Raw genomic sequence first — 18,778 nt, 5'->3', positions numbered from 1 at the left:
ATCTGTTCTTAGTTCTGCATTTTTTGAACGGAGCATGCTTATCTAAAATGGTGAGGAAGTTACTTTTAATGAATGACCAGGCATCCTCAACTGACAGGATGAGGTCAATATCCTTCCAGGATACCCGGGCCATGTCGATTAGAAAGGCCTGCTCGCAGAAGTGTTCAAGGGAGCGTTTGACAGTGATGAGGGGTGGTCGTTTGACTGCGGACCCGTAGCGGATACAGGCAATGAGGCAGTGATCGCTGAGATCCTGGTTGAAGACAGCAGAGGTGTATTTGGAGGGCCAGTTGGTCAGGATGACGTCTATGAGGGTGCCCTTGTTTACAGATTTAGGGTTGTACCTGGTGGGTTCCTTGATGATTTGTGTGAGATTGAGGGTATCTAGCTTAGATTGTAGGACTGCCGGGGTGTTAAGCATATCCCAGTTTAGGTCACCAAACAGAACAAATTCTGAAGCTAGATGGGGGGCGATCAATTCACAAATGGTGTCCAGGGCACAGCTGGGAGCTGAGGGGGGTCGGTAGCAGGCGGCAACAGTGAGAGACTTATTTCTGGAGAGAGTAATTTTTAAAATTAGTAGTTCGAACTGTTTGGGTATGGACCTGGATAGTATGACATTACTTTGCACGCTATCTCTGCAGTAGACTGCAACGCCTCCCCCTTTGGCAGTTCTATCTTGACGGAAAATGTTATAGTTGGGTATGGAAATCTCAGAATTTTTGGTGGCCTTCCTAAGCCAGGATTCAGACACGGCAAGGACATCAGGGTTAGCAGAGTGTGCTAAAGCAGTGAGTAAAACAAACTTAGGGAGGAGGCTTCTGATGCTGACATGCATGAAACCAAGGCTTTTTCAATCACAGAAGTCAACAAATGAGGGTGCCTGGGGACATGCAGGGCCTGGGTTTACCTCCTGGCTGTGCAGAAGGTAAAAGCTGCTAGCAGTGGCTAACAATGACTAAATAGCTTGTAGCTAGTTAGCTGGTTAGCTTCTGAATGTGTTCTAAAATTTAAAATAGTGATTCCGTATCACATTGGGTGTTGGCAGGTTACCGGAAGGTATAATCGAATTAAAAATCGAAAAGAGATTGAAAATAAATATGGGTCCAGTGAGTGGTTGGGCTGGCTGGGGACACGGCGATTCAGACAGTTAGCAGGCCTGTGCTAACAAGCTAACAGTTAGTAGGCCGGGGCTAAACAAGCTTGCAGTTAGTAGACCGGGGCAGGCTAGCAGTTAGCAGGCCGAATTAGCAAGCAAGCAGATAGCAAGGGCTAGAAAGTTAGCCTTTGGGGGACGTCGCGATGGGGTTAAGTCTGTTTATGCCTCTTCATGCGGTGACATCGATAGACCGGTTGTGGAATTATTAGGGTTCCAAATAGCTCTAGGTAGCTAAGCAGGCCTAGCTGGTTAGTATAATGGGCCTTCAGCGGGCATCGTGCCTGAGTCCTTGGGCAGAGTATGTCGGTATTCCAGTCGTAGGGGATCTGCGGGGTCCATGCCCATACCGGCTGTAGAAGGGGTCAGGATATTGTAGCCCAGGAGTATGCTTCGGTGGTAGTACAGGAGCTCTGGCCGGGCTAGCTTCAAGCTAAGTGGATGGAAACACTAGCCAGGAGTAGTCATCCGGGGTTGCGGTTAGCTAGTTGTGAAGATCCAGATGAAAATGTTCCATTTGCGGTGGGAATCCGGGGATGAAAATAATAGGTCCGATATGCTCTAGTTAGAGTCGCGTTGTTCGAACTGGCGAGAGCTTTCCGAGCTAAAGGTTTGCTGACTGATAGCTGGTAGTTAGCTGGCTAGCTTCAGTTGAGGGGTTCCAGATCCGAAGTAAATATAAATACTTTAGAAAAAAAGCAGATCTTGGATTCGTCTACACCCATTCATCATCGTTCACACCCTCTTAAAGTGTAGCCCCACCCATCTTGTTTCGAGCGCACATTTGACGCTCTGGCCAATGATTTGTTTACCTATGGATAACATGAAAACAGTCTAACCATCTCTGCTGGCAACAATCTCATTACGCTTCTTTGTAGACATTTACTGATGCGGGCCGTATTCAAACACGTGATGTACACATTAGCTTAAGACATGTAGCTAGCTAGTTAAACAATGAACCTAGCTAGGTAAACAATGTGTAAAATAACACACGTCACGTAACGTTAGCTAACGAGCCAGCCAGCTAACGCTAGCTAGTTAAACAACAATGAACATAGTGCCAAATCATGTCGTTACTACACTGCATGAATATGCTGGGAACTAACTAACCAGGTTCAATGTTAGCTAGCTAAAATTAGGCTCTAACTAGCAAAGCAAACAGCTCTGGAATACGAAAAATAGGGAGCAAGCCAGTTGGGGAGACAGCCAGCTAATGTTAGCTAGTTAGCTAACAGTACACTTTAGCTTGAAATGAAGCCACTTTCTGTCAAAATTAGAAACATGTAATATCTAAAAATTCTGCTAGCTAATGCTAGATTATCTTACCTGTGTACATCATCATGCATGATGGACACATCTCCCTGTCATGGATGCCATGCCAGAGTTGCCCTTAGTTTGAAGATGTAATCCGGTTTTCTCTTTAGCTATCCAACTCTATTTCCACTGATGTCAAACCCTGATTCTCCAGACAGTGGACACTTAGCTATGCAGCTCCATTACACAATACTATTTTTTTTAAAGCCGTGTTCGACAGGATTACCAACAGACTGACCAGCTCAAATATACAGAAGTCCTCTATTTGGTAGACCAATCATCTCTCCTCTCTCAGCATGTCCAGCCCACTCATTAGCTCAGCCAATCATGGCTAGTGTTAAGGTTGCTGACTTTTTCTGTGGCTTAACCAACAAGGTTCGTAATTTAGCAATTTTATTCGTATTTACAAATGGCATACAAGTTTGTTATTACGGCACATGAAAGTTCACATGTTTAAGAAAGGCATTTCTGCCCAAAAAATGCATTTTGATTAAAAAATATATTTTTTACATTCAAATGGCTCTTGTGTGTAGTCGTGACTTGTGACATACGTCTCGTTTCCTGAATCGGGTCGCATATGTCCATTTACAATGAGGATAACTTTCAGTGACTTGCACTGTATTGAATGCACGTTAGAAAAACGTAGATACTTCATGATGGTTAAGGTTGACCTCTATGGTAAACTGGCTCCGGGGTGAAGTATCCCCTAGGGACAGATCTAGGATCATCTTCCTCTGCCCCAATCCTAGCCTTAATCACAAGTGGGGGAAATGTTAAACTGACCCAAGATCAGCATCTAACTGTATCATTGTCTCCACGTCGTCCAGGTGGAGAGCTTGTTCCAGAAGTATCACAATCGCCGCAGCTCGCGCATCAAGGCGCCATCGCGCAACACCATCCAGAAGTTTGTGTTGCGCATGTCTAACCCCCTCATGTCCTGTCCATCCAGCACCTCCAGCGCCTCCAGCAACGAGAGCAGGTAGAGTAGACACACGCACGCACATGAACAGTCAATCGCACACAGATACACCAGGTTTAGATGTTGTACTGTAAAACCTATTTTCCCAGAAGGCCCTTGAATACGTCCAAGTTGTATTTTGATACATGTTTTGATAGATGTTTAGATTTTTACATTAACAGCACACTGATTCTTTGGAGAACCAAAAACGTTACTGGCTAATTTTTCCTTTATTTGTATCTTTCCTTTCTTTTTCCGTCTTTCTGTCTCTTAATGTTTCTCTCCCCTGTACCTCTCTCTCGTGCTCTCTCTCTCGCGCTCTTTTGTGCTCTCTCTCGCTCTCTCTCCCTTTGTTCCTATCTCCCATGTCTTTCTTCATCCCTCTTTCTTTCCCCTAATCGATTTCTCTCTCCCCCTCTCTGTCAGTAGTCTGAAGGATGAGGAGGAGCAGATGTGTCCTATCTGTCTGTTGGACATGCTGGACGAGGAGAGTCTGACTGTGTGTGAGGAGGGCTGCAGGAACAAGCTGCACCACCACTGCATGTCCATTTGTGAGTACAACTGTACACTATCAAAAACGGTGGAGGCTGGTGACTTGACAAATTGAGGAGAATGAGACCCACGGCATAGGCGTGGACCGCACAAAGACGACAAGGTGTGTTTCAAACTGTTTTAACCTAAAACATTTAATAAAGATACATATAGTAACATATTATGGGAGTGTGAATGAGGGCTACTTAAAGTGTTGGGAAGGGATCACAGCAGTGATAAAATGAGGGTATGAGGTTGAGTTGAGGTGTTCAGAGGCTTGATTTCCTGATTGCACGTTGAGGTGTTCAGAGGGTTCAGTGCAGGACAGGCTCATCATGGACATATGGTGTTGGAGAAGAGCTCTACTCTTCCACTGAGGGCAGGACAGGATTTGACTGAGAAGACAAAAACAACAACACAGTTAGACAAAAGAGCTAAGAATGAGCTAGTCCAAGCAAGGACTAAAATCACATTGATTTTTAATAATGTGATTGTGTTTGTGTATGTGATTGACTCTACATACAGTAATGAGAGAAAATTGACAGGGCTACTCAATGCTTGAAAAGTAAACATTCAATGTGCCAATGGATGAGAGGGCACATGAGACACATGGCTTCAGTTCATATCAGAGACATTTGAGTGACATTTGAGTGGAGTGGTCATCTCCTCTTAACCGTTTGACACGTACCAACAAAAGGGTGTGATCATTCTATAGTGGTCCCTTAGAACGTCCAGTTTTGATTGACACAACAGTCAGTATTTGAGCTGGTCAGACAGCTTTTTCACAGAAACATTTTGCACAAACACAGTCCTTACAACGTTATGTCCTAAATGTGACCCGTTTATTTTTGGATGCAATGTTGAGACATTGACAGAAGTGGTGACAGCATAACACAAAAATGTAGGCTACATTAGTCCTAGCACTATCTGAGGAAAGACATAACACAGTCATATTTAGAGAACTCCTGGCTGACATAAACCACAATATGAATTAGCTAATTGTAATTACTACTGTGAGTCTCATAAAGACACGGCGGTTGGAACCAAAAATCTCAAAAGGACAGAGTTCCACTGGTCTAATGTCCATTGCTCGTGTTTCTTGGCCCAAGCAAGTCTCTTCTGATAGGTGTCCTTCAGTCGTGGTTTCTTTGCAGGAATTCAACCATGAAGGCCTGATTCACGCTGTCCCCTCTGAACAGTTGATCTTGAGATATGTCTCTTCCTTGAACTCTGTGAAGCATTTATTTTGGCATTTATTTTGGCATTTATCTGAGGCTGCTAACTCTAATGACCTTATCCTCTGCAGCAGAGGTAACTCTGGGTCTTCCTTTCCTGTGGTGGTCCTCATGAGAGCCAGTTACATCATAGCGCTTGATGCTTCTTGCAACTGCGCTTTCAAGAAACTTTCAAAGTTCTTGAAATTCTCCAGATTGACTGTCCTACATGTCTTAAAGTAATGATGGACTGTAGTTTCTCTTGGCTTATTTGAGCTGTTCTTGGCATAATATGGACTTGGTATTTTACCAAAAAGGGCTATCTTTTGTATACCACCCCTACCTGTGTAAGGCGGGGCTTCCGGTGAGACAAGGTGTTCATTGGCCTTGCAGGCATGATTCTATTGTCCTTCAGTAGAGGGCACTAGTGTGCAAACTCCCCATAGCTGTGTTGTACCTCGTTTCCCTCCTTCAGGTTAAACAGTGCCTTACACACACACATGCAATGCACCCCTCCAGGTACTCCTGTTCCATTTCCCCCTGCACACACACACACACACACACACACTTCCAGCACTATACAGCCCCCTCGATAGAAATCTGATATGTTCATCCCGAGGCCCTGGCCCTTCTCTTCTCTCTAAAAACTCAAGTCTAATTTTTGCTCCATTTTATCGGAGCCTTGACTTCCGTGACAGCCAGTCGGTGCATTGTCCCCTATTTAAACTGGGGGTAGAGCTAATGTTGTCTGTCTCTCTGTCTGTGTCTCGCAGGGGCTGAGGAATGCCGGCAGAACCACGAGACGCTCATTTGCCCCCTCTGTAGAACCAAGTGGAAGTCCCATGATTTTTACAGGTAATTTTAAGATGTACGCCGTCTCGAACTCCTGGTCAAGACTCCTGGAGTGGGGGATGAATTCAGCAGCCTACCAGCTGGTTGTGTGAAAGGCAGGGGAAGCGGCTTCACTATATTTGTTTCTGGGAGGAAAGGAAACATCTGCCTCAGTCTGAGACGTCAGAACAGCTTTTCCGTTTTGCAAATCTCATGCGAGCTGAATGCGAGTTATGGTTAACTTAAAGTTAGCTAACTATTAAATGGTTTATAAGCTATTTATACTGTATGCTCACGAAGTGTTAATGATTTAAACTAGAGCATTTAGTGTGGAAATGCACTCAAACCTGTGATGGATTTATTGTAGACTACGTCAATGGCGCAACAGTAGACTAGAGACAGGAAAGAGCCTTGAGTGTTTAGCGGTGAGATAAGCTATATTAGACTATGCCTCACATAGCTAACAGTGTGTCATTACATTAGCATTTTAGCATGGCACTAGGCTATATTAGACTATGCCTCGCATAGCTAACAGTGTGTCATTACATTAGCATTTTAGCATGACACTAGGCTATATTAGACTAGACCTCACATAGCTATCAGTGTGTCATTTCAGTCAACTCAGTCTGTGTAGCCATTTGTTAGCAATTTAGTTAGCTATTTAGTAGTCTTATGGCTTGGGGATAGAAGCTGTTCGGGAGCCTGTTGGTGTCAAACTTGATGCACTGGTACAGCTTGTTGTGCGGAAGCAGAGAGAACAGTCTATGGCCTGGATGGCTAGAGTCTTTTAACAATTTTCCAGGCTTTCCTTTCACACTGCCTGATTTAGAGGTCCTGAATAGCAGGGAGCTCTGCCCCATTGATGTACTGGGCTGACGCAACACCCTCTGTAGCGCCCCACGCTTTGTAGCGCCATGCCATCGAGGGCGGTGCTATTGCCATATCAAGCGGTGATGCAGCCAGTCAAGATGCTCTCAATGGTACAGCTGTAGCATTTTTTGAGGATTTGAGGGTGCCAAACATTTTCAACCACCTGAACGGGAAGAGGAGCTGTCGCGCCTTCTTAACGACTGAGCTTTCGACCCACTGGGCTGCAGTGGAGGGGTTGCAGTGGAGCGGTCAGTGGACTTGCAGTCCTTGGTCTTACTGACGTTGAGGGAAAGGTTGTTGTTCCTGCACCATACTGCCAGTCCACTGACCTCCTCCCTGTAGGCTGTCTCATCATTGCCGGTGATCAGGCTACCACCGTCGTGTCGTGAGCAAACTTGATGATGGTGTTGGAGTCGTGCGTGGCCACGTAGTCGTGGGTGAACAGGGAGTACAGAAGGGGACTAAAGGGGTCTACAGACAAACGCAAACAGTGCTGACGGAGCGTAGTGCGGTGTTTCAATGTCGTTTTCATCACAAAAGGGGTGGCTCCTTGTTATTCGCTTCGTCATTTGACACAGTTTTTTCCTACCTGGAAATTGAGACCACCATTCCTTGCGATGACTGAGGGGCAGTACTAAGTGAGTTTTGCAACGGAAGTCCTGCCCCTGTGTCTACATCACATATTTTCCAATATCATTTCTAGTATAAACTCAGAACCAATGAACATTCTTCTACTTTGCTTCTGCTACTCTCAAGCTTCCTTTTTTGTGCTTTTTATTTGAGATTTTCTAAGCGTAATTATGTCTGTCCAGTTTTGAGGAGCGTCTGTGCAAGCTGGTGAGACAATAAGAGAACCTTTACAACCCTTCGATGGGGTTGTATTTGGACAAGCATGCAAAAGACGACAGCTGGAGGGAGATTTCACGAAATTTGAACACCAATACTGATGTCAAAGAAGCATTGAAAAAGAGCCAGTATGTTCCCAATTTGAAAAGGGTGAAGGAGATGAGGAGTGGGGCTGCCACTGGTGTGTAGGGGTCCCACCGTTTGTCAGACAACAGGATTGGCTCGGTGTTCACGTGAAACATCGTCAGACAGACACCAATATGCCGGATACGGTATGTACTCGTCATACATCCAAGTCTATTTGTACAGTGTGTGTGTTTGGGATCTTATGTTTAGCAGACCTAGTTAGAACATGTAAAATTAGTTATTTTCTGGATGGGAGAAATTGTGAGTGGGAAATATTCAGTGCCTGTGTTGTTGTCATAATGATTAGCAGGGCTAGTTCAAACATCTGACACAGGCACTGTGGTGTGTGCTAATTAGATTGAGATGTTAATGAAATCAGCTATTTTGGGTAAACATTTTAACTCAAAGGAGCCAATGGAGATGTTTTAAGATTTCTTGCATAGTATTCTAATGTATTCACCATCTGCTTGTAGGTGTTGGAGGGTGGTGGTGTGTTGGACAGTCCAGAGACAGAGCTGAGCCCTGAGGGCCAATCTACCGGTGGTTCATCGCCCCTTGATTCATCATCTCCCCAACCTGGTTCATCACCTCTCAGGCCCCTCTACCCAACACCCAGGTCCCTTCTCACCAACACCCATCCCACCGTCCAGGCTCACCCTTGCTCTCTGCCCTGCAACTCCATCAACCTCCGCCCCATCTCCCCGACCCAGCTCCAGTGGCTGGAAGAGGAAGACAGCTGAGGGTCCTTCGGACACTGACACGATGCAGCAGGTGGATGACTTAAAGAAACGGCAGCAGTGTCCAGTAAAGTCTGTCTACGACATCATGGTGCCATGGACGGTGTCTAGTCCTGCTGATCAACATCTCCCGTTCGTCTCACCCCGTTTTCATTTATTTAACCAGGCAAGTCAGTTAAGAACAAATTCTTATTGACAATGACAGCCTACACCAGCCAAACCCGGATGATGCTGGGCCAATTGTGCGCCGCCCTATGAGACTCCCAATCACGGCCAGTTGTGATACAGCCTGGATTCGAACCAGGGTGTATGTAGTGACGCCTCTAAGACTGAGATGCAGTGCCTGCGCCACTCGGGAGCTCAAAAATGTTGCTCTGTGCTTTTTTTTCTTATTCATACTTTAGGGTAGTGGGTATTTTTTTGTGCCGTTTTTTCATACTTCCTCATTCACATTGAATGAGTTGCTGGTATATACAGTACTTTTGTGTTTTTTCTCTTATTTCCCCTTTCATCACATTTTTTACATTTCCTCTTGTGATGGAAAATAAATATCTAAAAGGTCTGCAAATGTATTTGTCTAGTTATTTTTACTTGTGGCAGAAAATATTACTGTTTTGAATCAGTCACTCAGTAAACTTGTACTGCTTTGTACATGAGCTGTCTAGATGAGGTTAATGTATTGGCGGGTCTGCTCTTAATGTCTACAGCTGGACACTCACCCATGTACTAAAGCACAAAGGTCTCCATTGAAAGGACACTACACATGACCATGTACAACCTTGTTATGTAGATGAGGTTAATGTCTCGAAGGTCTAGCCTTGTTGTCTACAGCTGGACAGCCATTCTCACCCATGTACCATAGCAGAAAAGTCCCCATTGTAAGGCCACTACACATAACACAAGGTTAGATCAATGTCTTGACGGTCTAGCCTCCCAAAAAGTGACTGTCATTATAGTACTCTTTATTGTGATTTGTAAAGTGTGAATAAGAAAAACAGCAAAACCAAGTGTGTAAGTCACAACATGACATAATCAACCAGAAGAAGAGAACGTACAGTATCAGTCAAAAGTTTGGACACACTTACTCATTCAAGGGCATGTCTGCTTTTGTGGCTAAAGAGTAGTGTCGTAAAGCATAAAAAAATAAAAAGCTTAAATATCACATTTACATAAGTATTCAGACCCTTTACTCTGTACTTTGTTGAAGCACCTTTGGCAGCGATTGCTGCCTCCAGTCTTCTTGGGAATGATGCTACAAGCTTGGCACACTTGTTTTTGGGGAGTGTCTCCCATTCTTCTCTGCAAATCCTCTCAAGCTCTGTCAGGTTGGATGGGGACCGTCGCTGCACAGCTATTTTCAGGTCTCTCCAGAGATGTTCGATTGGGTCCAGGCTAGGACTGGGCCACTCAAGGACATGCAGAGACTTGTCCCAAAGCCACTCCTGCGTTGTCTTGGCTGTGTGCTTAGTGTCGCTGTCCTGTTGGAAGGTGAACCTTCACACCCAATCTGAGGTCCTGAACACTTTGGAGCAGGTTTTCCTCAAGGATCACTCTGGACTTTGCTCCGTTCATCTTTCCCTCGATCCTGACTAGTCGACAAGTCCCTGCCGCTGAAAAACATCCTCACAGCATGATGCACCACTATGCTTCACCATAGGGATGGTGCCAGGTTCCTCCAGACGTGACACTTGGCATTCAGGCCAAAGTGTTCAATCTTGGTTTCATCAGACCAGAGAATCTTGTTTCACATGGTCTCAGAGTCTTTAGGTGCCTTTCGGCAAACTCCAATCGGGCCGTCATGTGCCTTTTACTTAGGAGTGGCTTCCGTCTGGTCACTCTACCATAAAGGCCTGATTGGTGGAGTGCTGCAGAGATGGTTGTCCTTCTAGAAGATTCTCCCATCTCCACAGAGGAACTCTGGAGCTCTGTCAAAGTGACCATTGGGTTCTTGGTCACCTCCCTGACCAAGGTCCTTTTCAAAAGAATACTCAGTTTTACTGGGTGGCCAGCTCTAGGAAGAGTCTTAGTGGTTCTAAACTTCTTCCATTTAAGAATGATGGAGGCCACTGTGTTCATGGGGACCTTCAATGTCGCATAAATGTTCTGGTGTCCTTCCCCAGATCTGTGGCTTGACACAATCCTGTCTCAAAGCTCTACAGACAATTCCTTCGAACTCATGGCTTGGTTTTTGCTTTGACATGCACTGTCAACTGTGGGACCTTATATAGAAACTTGTGTGCCTTTCCAAATCATGTCTCAATTGAATTTACCACAGGTCGACACCAATCAAGTTGTTGAAACATCTCAAGGATGATCAATGGAAACAGGATGCACTTGAGCTCAATTTCGAGTCTCATAGCAAAGGGTCTGAATACTTACTTAAAATATTATTTCCGTTTTGGTGTTTAACAAATTTGCAAACATTTTTAAAAACCTTTTTTCACTTTGTCATTATAGGGTATTGTGTGTAGATTGAGGAGGAAAAATATTGATATAATCAATTTTAGAATACACCTGTAACGTAACAAAATGTTGAAAAAGTAAAGGGGCCTGAATACTTTCCGAGTCAAGAAGAGTGCCTCAGCCCTTCTTGCTTGGTGAGCTACTCTGGCTCCCCAAGCCCACTAGTGGATATACTGTACACTACACAAGGCTGACTTCCTCTCTGGGTGGAACGAAACGAAAAGAGTCCGCTGAAACAAATAATGATTCCACCCACGTGAACGCACACACGTACAATACGTCAACGGAGTGGAGCCTTACGCACACAACCCTCTGTGCCCCCATGTTGAGGTTCTGCCTACCCTCACCACCTGGGGCTGGCCAGTCAGGAAGTCCAGGATCCAGTTGCAGAGGGAGGTGTTCAGACCCAGAGTCCTAAGCTTTAACTTTATTGCCCCTAGTGGCGAAGGAGACGTGTTTATGGAAGTTGGGCATAACATGTCATAATGACGCAGAATTAAAATCGTTGGCTGCCAGAAAAGCAGCCTCCGAATGTACAGCACCAGTCAAAAGTTTGGACACTCCTACTCATTCAAGGGTTTTTCTTTATTTTGACTATTTTGTACATTGTAGAATAATAGTGACGACATCAAAACTATGAAATAACACATTGAATCATGTACTAACTGAAAAAGTGTTAAATATATTTTAAATATATTTTATATTCTTCAAAGTAGCCACTCTTTTGCCTTGATAACAGCTTTGCACACTCTTGGTATTCTCTCAACCAGCTTCACCTGGAATGCTTTTCCAACAGTCTTGAAAGAGTTACCACATATACTGAGCACTTGTTGGCTGATTTTCCTTCACACTGCGGTCCAAATCATCCCAAACCATCTCAATTGGGTTGAGGTCGGGTGATTGTGGAGGCCAGGTCATCTGACGCAGCACTCCATCACTCTCATTTTTGATCAAATAGCCCTTACACAGCCTGGAGGTGTGTTAGGTCATTGTCCTGTTGAAAAACAGATGATAGTCCCACTAAAAGCAAACCAGATGGGATGACGTATCGCTGCAGAATGCTGTGGTAGCCAATCTGGTTAAGTGTTCCTTAAATTATTATTAAACCACAGGCAGTATCACCAGCAAAGCACCATCATACCTCCTCCTCCATGTTTCACGGTGGGAACTACACATGCAGAGATCATCCGTTCACCTACTCTACTTCTCACAAAGACACAAATCTCAAATTTGGACTCATCAGGCAAAAGGACAAATTTCCACTGGTCTAATGTCCATTGCTTGTGTTTCGTGGCCCAAGCAGGTCTCATCTTCTCATTGGTGTCCTTTAGTAGTGGCTTCTCTGCAGAAATTTGCTTGCTGCCGACACAGAGCCCCGTCGATCCATCACGACTGGTCTGCCTACGTAACCGTCCGAGGGGGTTACAACAGGCTCTCCCGTTGCTTCGTCCCCCTGAGGCCCATCTGCTAGCCTACTATCCCCGGCCTGCTAGCTGTCTGAATTGCTGTGTCCCGGATGTCCTTGCAGTGTCTGAATCCTGGCTTAGGAAGGCCACCTAAGCCAAAATCCTGGCTTAGGAAGGCCAACACTAACTATAACATTTTCCGACAAGATAGAACTGCCAAAGGGGGCGGAGTTGCAATCTACTGCAGAGATAGCTGCAGAGTTCTGTCATACTATCCAGGTCTGTGCCCAACAGTTCGAGCTTCTACTTTTAAAAACCCACCTTTCCAGAAACAAGTCTCTCACCATTGCCGCTTGTTATAGACCCCCTTCATCCCCCAGCTGTGCCCTGGACACCATATGTGAATTGATCGCCCCCCATCTATCTTCACAGTTTGTACTGTTAGGTGACCTAAACTGGGACATGCATAACACCCTGCTGTTTTACAATCTAAGCTAGATGCTCTCAATCTCACAGAAATTATCAAGGAACCTACCAGGTACAACCCTAAATCCGTAAACATGAGCACCCTCTCAGATATCATCCTGACCATCTTGCCCTCCAAATACACCTCTGCTGTCTTCAACCAGGATCTCAGCGATCACTGCCTCATTGCCTGCGTCCGTAATGGGTCTACGGTAAAACGACCACCCCTTATCACTGTCAAACGCTCCCTAAAACACTTCAGGGAGCAGGCCTTTCTAATCGACCTGGCCCAGGTATCCTGGAACGATATTGACCTTATCCCGTCAGTAGAGGATGCCTGGTTGCTCTTTAAAAGTGCTTTCCTCTCCATCTTAAATAAATCAAATCAAATCAAATCAAATTTATTTATATAGCCCTTCGTACATCAGCTGATATCTCAAAGTGCTGTACAGAAACCCAGCCTAAAACCCCAAACAGCAAGCAATGCAGGTGTAGAAGCACGGTGGCTAGGAAAAACTCCCTAGAAAGGCCAAAACCTAGGAAGAAACCTAGAGAGGAACCAGGCTATGTGGGGTGGCCAGTCCTCTTCTGGCTGTGCCGGGTGGAGATTATAACAGAACATGGCCAAGATGTTCAAATGTTCATAAATGACCAGCATGGTCGAATAATAATAAGGCAGAACAGTTGAAACTGGAGCAGCAGCACAGTCAGGTGGAAGTTGAAACTAGAGCAGCAGCATGGCCAGGTGGACTGGGGACAGCAAGGAGTCATCATGTCAGGTAGTCCTGGGGCATGGTCCTAGGGCTCAGGTCAGTTGAAACTGGAACAGCAGCATGGCCAGGTGGACTGGGGATAGCAAGGAGTCATCATGTCAGGTAGTCCTGGAGCTCAGGTCCTAGGGCTCAGGTCCTCTGAGAGAGAGAAAGAAAGAGAGAAGGAGAGAATTAGAGAACGCACACTTAGATTCACACAGGACACCGAATAGGACAGGAGAAGTACTCCACATATAACAAACTGACCCCAGCCCCCCGACACATAAACTACTGCAGCATAAATACTGGAGGCTGAGACAGGAGGGGTCAGGAGACACTGTGGCCCCATCCGAGGTCACCCCGGACAGGGCCAAACAGGAAGGATATAACCCCACCCACTTTGCCAAAGCACAGCCCCCACACCACTAGAGGGATATCTTCAACCACCAACTTACCATCCTGAGACAAGGCTGAGTATAGCCCACAAAGATCTCCGCCACGGCACAACCCAAGGGGGGCGCCAACCCAGACAGGATGACCACAACAGTGAATCAACCCACTCAGGTGACGCACCCCCTCCAGGGACGGCATGAGAGAGCCCCAGTAAGCCAGTGACCCAGCCCCTGTAATAGGGTTAGAGGCAGAGAATCCCAGTGGAAAGAGGGGAACCGGCCAGGCAGAGACAGCAAGGGCGGTTCGTTGCTCCAGAGCCTTTCCGTTCACCTTCCCACTCCTGGGCCAGACTACACTCAATCATATGACCCACTGAAGAGATGAGTCTTCAGTAAAGACTTAAAGGTTGAGACCGAGTTTGCGTCTCTGACATGGGTAGGCAGACCGTTCCATAAAAATGGAGCCCTGCCTCCAGCTGTTTGCTTAGAAATTCTAGGGACAATTAGGAGGCCTGCGTCTTGTGACCGTAGCGTACGTGTAGGTATGTACGGCAGGACCAAATCAGAGAGATAGGTAGGAGCAAGCCCATGTAATGCTTTGTAGGTTAGCAGTAAAACCTTGAAATCAGCCCTTGCTTTGACAGGAAGCCAGTGTAGAGAGGCTAGCACTGGAGTAATATGATCAAATTTTTTGGTTCTAGTCAGGATTCTAGCAGCCGTATTTAGCACTAACTGAAGTTTATTTAGTGCTTTATCCGGGTAGCCGGAAAATAGAGCATTGCAGTAGTCTAACCTAGAAGTGACAAAAGCATGGATTAATTTTTCTGCATCATTTTTGGACAGAAAGTTTCTGATTTTTGCAATGTTACGTAGATGGAAAAAAGATGTCCTTGAAATGGTCTTGATATGTTCTTCAAAAGAGAGATCAGGGTCCAGAGTAACGCCGAGGTCCTTCACAGTTTTATTTGAGACGACTGTACAACCATTAAGATTAATTGTCAGATTCAACAGAAGATCTCTTTGTTTCTTGGGACCTAGAACAAGCATCTCTGTTTTGTCCGAGTTTAATAGTAGAAAGTTTGCAGCCATCCACTTTCTTATGTCTGAAACACATGCTTCTAGCGAGGGCAATTTTGGGGCTTCACCAAATAAGAATGCCCCTTCCAAAAAATGTAGAACTAAGAACGGATATAGCCCTTGGTTCATCCCAGACTTGACTGCCATTGACCAGCACAAAAACATCCTGTGGCGTTCTGCATTAGCCTCGAATACCCCCCACAATATGCAACTTTTCAGGGAAGTCAGGAACCAATATACTCAGTCAGTTAGGAAAGCTATGGCTAGCTTTTTCAAACAGAAATTTGATTCCTGTAGCGCTAATTCCAAAACGTTTTGTGACACTGTAAAGTCCATGGAGAATAAGAGCACCTCCTCCCAGCTGCCCACTGCACTGAGGATAGGAAACACTGTCACCACCAATAAATCTACGATAATTGATTATTTCAAGAATAATTTTTCCACGGCTGGCCATGCTTTCCACCTAGCTACCCCTACATCTCAGCATCCCCTGCAGTAACTTGCCCAACCCCCTCCCCCCCTGCTTCCACGTCACCCAAATTCAGACATCTGATGTTCTGAAAGAGCTGCAAAATCTGGATCCATACAAATCAGCTGCGCCAGACAATCTGGACCCTCTCTTTCTAAAATTTTCCGCTGAAATTGTTGCAACCCCTATTACTAGCCTGTTCAATCTCTCTTTCGTATCGTCTGTGGTCCCCAAAGATTGGAAAGCTGCAGCGGTCATCCCCCTCTTCAAAGGGGGAGACACTCTAGACCCAAACTGTTATAGACCTCTGGCAGTCGCTATGGGGGTGCCACAGGGTTAAATTCTCGGGTCGACTCTTTTCACTGTATATGTCAATGATGTCGCTCTTGCTGCTGGTGATTCTCTGATCCACCTCTACGCAGACGACACCATTCTGTATACATCTGGCCCTTCTCTGGACACTGTGTTAACATACCACCAAATGAGCTTCAACGCCATACAACACTCCTTCCGTGGCCTCCAACTGCTTTTAAATGCTATTCCGCCTCCCTCACTCATGCCGCCAAACATACCCTTGTGAAATTGACTATCCTACCAATCCTTGATTTCGGCAATGTCATTTACAAAATAGAATACATCCAGTTTGCTGAGTAGAGTGTTGGAGGCTATCACAGAGCCATCCGTTTTGTCACCAAAGCCCCATATACTACCCACCACTGTGACCTGTATGCTCTCATTGGCTGGCCCTCACTTTTTATTTTATTTATTTATTTATTTCACCTTTATTTAACCAGGTAGGCTAGTTGAGAACAAGTTCTCATTTACAACTGCGACCTGGCCAAGATAAAGCATAGCAGTGTGAGCAGACAACACAGAGTTACACATGGAATAAACAAATTAACAAGTCAATAACACAGTAGAAAACAAAGGGGGAGTCTATATACAATGTACAATGTGTGCAAAAGGCATGAGGAGGTAGACGAATAGTTACAATTTTGCAGATTAACACTGGAGTGATATATGATCAGATGGTCGTGTACAGGTAGAGATATTGGTGTGCAAAAGAGCAGAAAAGTAAATAAATAAAAACAGTATGGGGATGAGGTAGGTGAAAATGGGTGGGCTATTTACCAATAGACTATGTACAGCTGCAGCGATCGGTTAGCTGCTCAGATAGCTGATGTTTGAAGTTGGTGAGGGAGATAAAAGTCTCCAACTTCAGCGATTTTTGCAATTCGTTCCAGTCACAGGCAGCAGAGTACTGGAACGAAAGGCGGCCAAATGAGGTGTTGGCTTTAGGGATGATCAGTGAGATACACCTGCTGGAGCGCGTGCTACGGATGGGTGTTGCCATCGTGACCAGTGAACTGAGATAAGGCGGAGCTTTACCTAGCATGGACTTGTAGATGACCTGGAGCCAGTGGGTCTGGCGACGAATATGTAGCGAGGGCCAGCCGACTAGAGCATACAAGTCGCAGTGGTGGGTGGTATAAGGTGCTTTAGTGACAAAACGGATGGCACTGTGATATACCGCATCCAGTTTGCTGAGTAGAGTGTTGGAAGCCATTTTGTAGATGACATCGCCGAAGTCGAGGATTGGTAGGATAGTCAGTTTTACTAGGGTAAGCTTGGCGGCGTGAGTGAAGGAGGCTTTGTTGCGGAATAGAAAGCCGACTCTTGATTTGATTTTTGATTGGAGATGTTTGATATGAGTCTGGAAGGAGAGTTTGCAGTCTAGCCAGACACCTAGGTACTTATAGATGTCCACATATTCAAGGTCGGAACCATCCAGGGTGGTGATGCTAGTAGGGCATGCGGGTGCAGGCAGCGATCGGTTGAAAAGCATGCATTTGGTTTTACTAGCGTTTAAGAGCAGTTGGAGGCCACGGAAGGAGTGTTGTATGGCATTGAAGCTTGTTTGGAGGTTAGATAGCACAGTGTCCAATGACGGGCCGAAAGTGTATAGAATGGTGTCGTCTGCGTAGAGGTGGATCACTACTTATCCGTTGCCAAACCCACTGGCTCTGGGTCATCTATAAGTCTTTGCAAGGTAAAGCCCTGCTTTATCTCAGCTCACTGGTCACCATAGCAACACCCACCCGTAGCATGCGCTCCAGCAGGCATATTGCACTGGTCATCCCCAACGCCAACTCCTTCCTTTTCGCCCCCTTTCCTTACAGTTCTCTGCTGCTAATCACTAGAACAAATAGCAAAATAGGAATTGTGATACAGTAAATTATAAGTGAAGTAATCTGTCTGTAAACAATTGTTGGAAAAATGATTGTGTCATGCACAAAGTAGTTGTCCTAATGGACTGGCCAAAGCTATAGTTTGTTAACAAGAAATATATAATATAACATACCACTGAATGAGCTCAGGCCGTACCATAAGTACATGCATGTATGCTAAATACACTATCCTCAATCATATCTTTGAACTTTAAGTACCACAGAATGCTCAGCAGGGCTTACCTAGGGCCTATGCTGGTGCCCGGGCTCTCTGTGTGTGTGTGTGTTTATGCACGTTTATGCGCGAGTGTGCGCGTCTGCGTTTGTGTGTGCACTCATAGGTTTGTCGTGAGCTGAATCCTCTCCACGGCTCGGTTAGATGAGCTAGACAGCCAGACACCAGCCCTTGTTTTGTGCGTCTGCCTGGGAATGAAATGATTAGAAGCCCATTTGTTGTTGTTTTTCTCCCTCAAGCCATGAATACAATCAGAAAGGGTCTGTGTTACCCCCTCCGCTTCCTCCCTGCACTGAAACCCTAACCAGTTGTTTTTCGCTGAAAAATGTCAAACCGCCATTATGATAATGATCCGCAATTTCACATGACCCTTGTGCCAATCCAACAGGTCGGACAGAGTTTCGAAAGAAGGGATTCAGATTTTTTCACCAGTTTGGTGCCAGTTTGGTGCCTGCTGTCTTCAGAAAAGGGAATTTTACCCGTCCTCTCCTTTGACTAAATTCCCCCCATTTCATCCCGTTTGTATAACTATATTCCTGACCGTGCCTGTATCAGCATATTCTCGACCAAGGCATTTTGTAATATCAGTTGCTCAAAACATGAAAATGCTAATACTCAAATTTACAATTCAAACCTTGAATCTACTGCCACCATTTTTAAAAGTCCCCCAAAAGTTGCTAAAACCTGGCTGACTTTGGCATCTTTCTC

General features: G+C 45.4%; 1 protein-coding gene across 2 annotated transcripts in view; it reads left to right on the top strand.

The window, feature by feature from the left end:
* The window catches only part of LOC112230734 (mitogen-activated protein kinase kinase kinase 1), a 166,685-nt gene that overhangs the window by 65,242 nt on the left and 82,665 nt on the right, over positions 1-18,778 (top strand). The window contains exons 6-8 of one of the 2 annotated variants that reach the window (XM_024396986.2): positions 3,298-3,449; positions 3,858-3,979; positions 5,947-6,028. In XM_024396986.2, coding sequence (XP_024252754.1) covers positions 3,298-3,449; positions 3,858-3,979; positions 5,947-6,028 — 356 coding nt within the window. Of the gene's footprint in view, positions 1-3,297; positions 3,450-3,854; positions 3,980-5,946; positions 6,029-18,778 lie in introns of both variants that reach the window. The other variant, XM_024396985.2, reaches the window with a different exon arrangement.

The sequence above is a fragment of the Oncorhynchus tshawytscha genome, linkage group LG33, assembly GCF_018296145.1.
Source record: "Oncorhynchus tshawytscha isolate Ot180627B linkage group LG33, Otsh_v2.0, whole genome shotgun sequence".
Classification (NCBI taxonomy): Eukaryota; Metazoa; Chordata; class Actinopteri; order Salmoniformes; family Salmonidae; genus Oncorhynchus; species Oncorhynchus tshawytscha.
The sequence above is the reverse complement of the archived record's forward strand: the minus strand, read 5'-3'. Positions and strand labels throughout refer to the sequence as shown.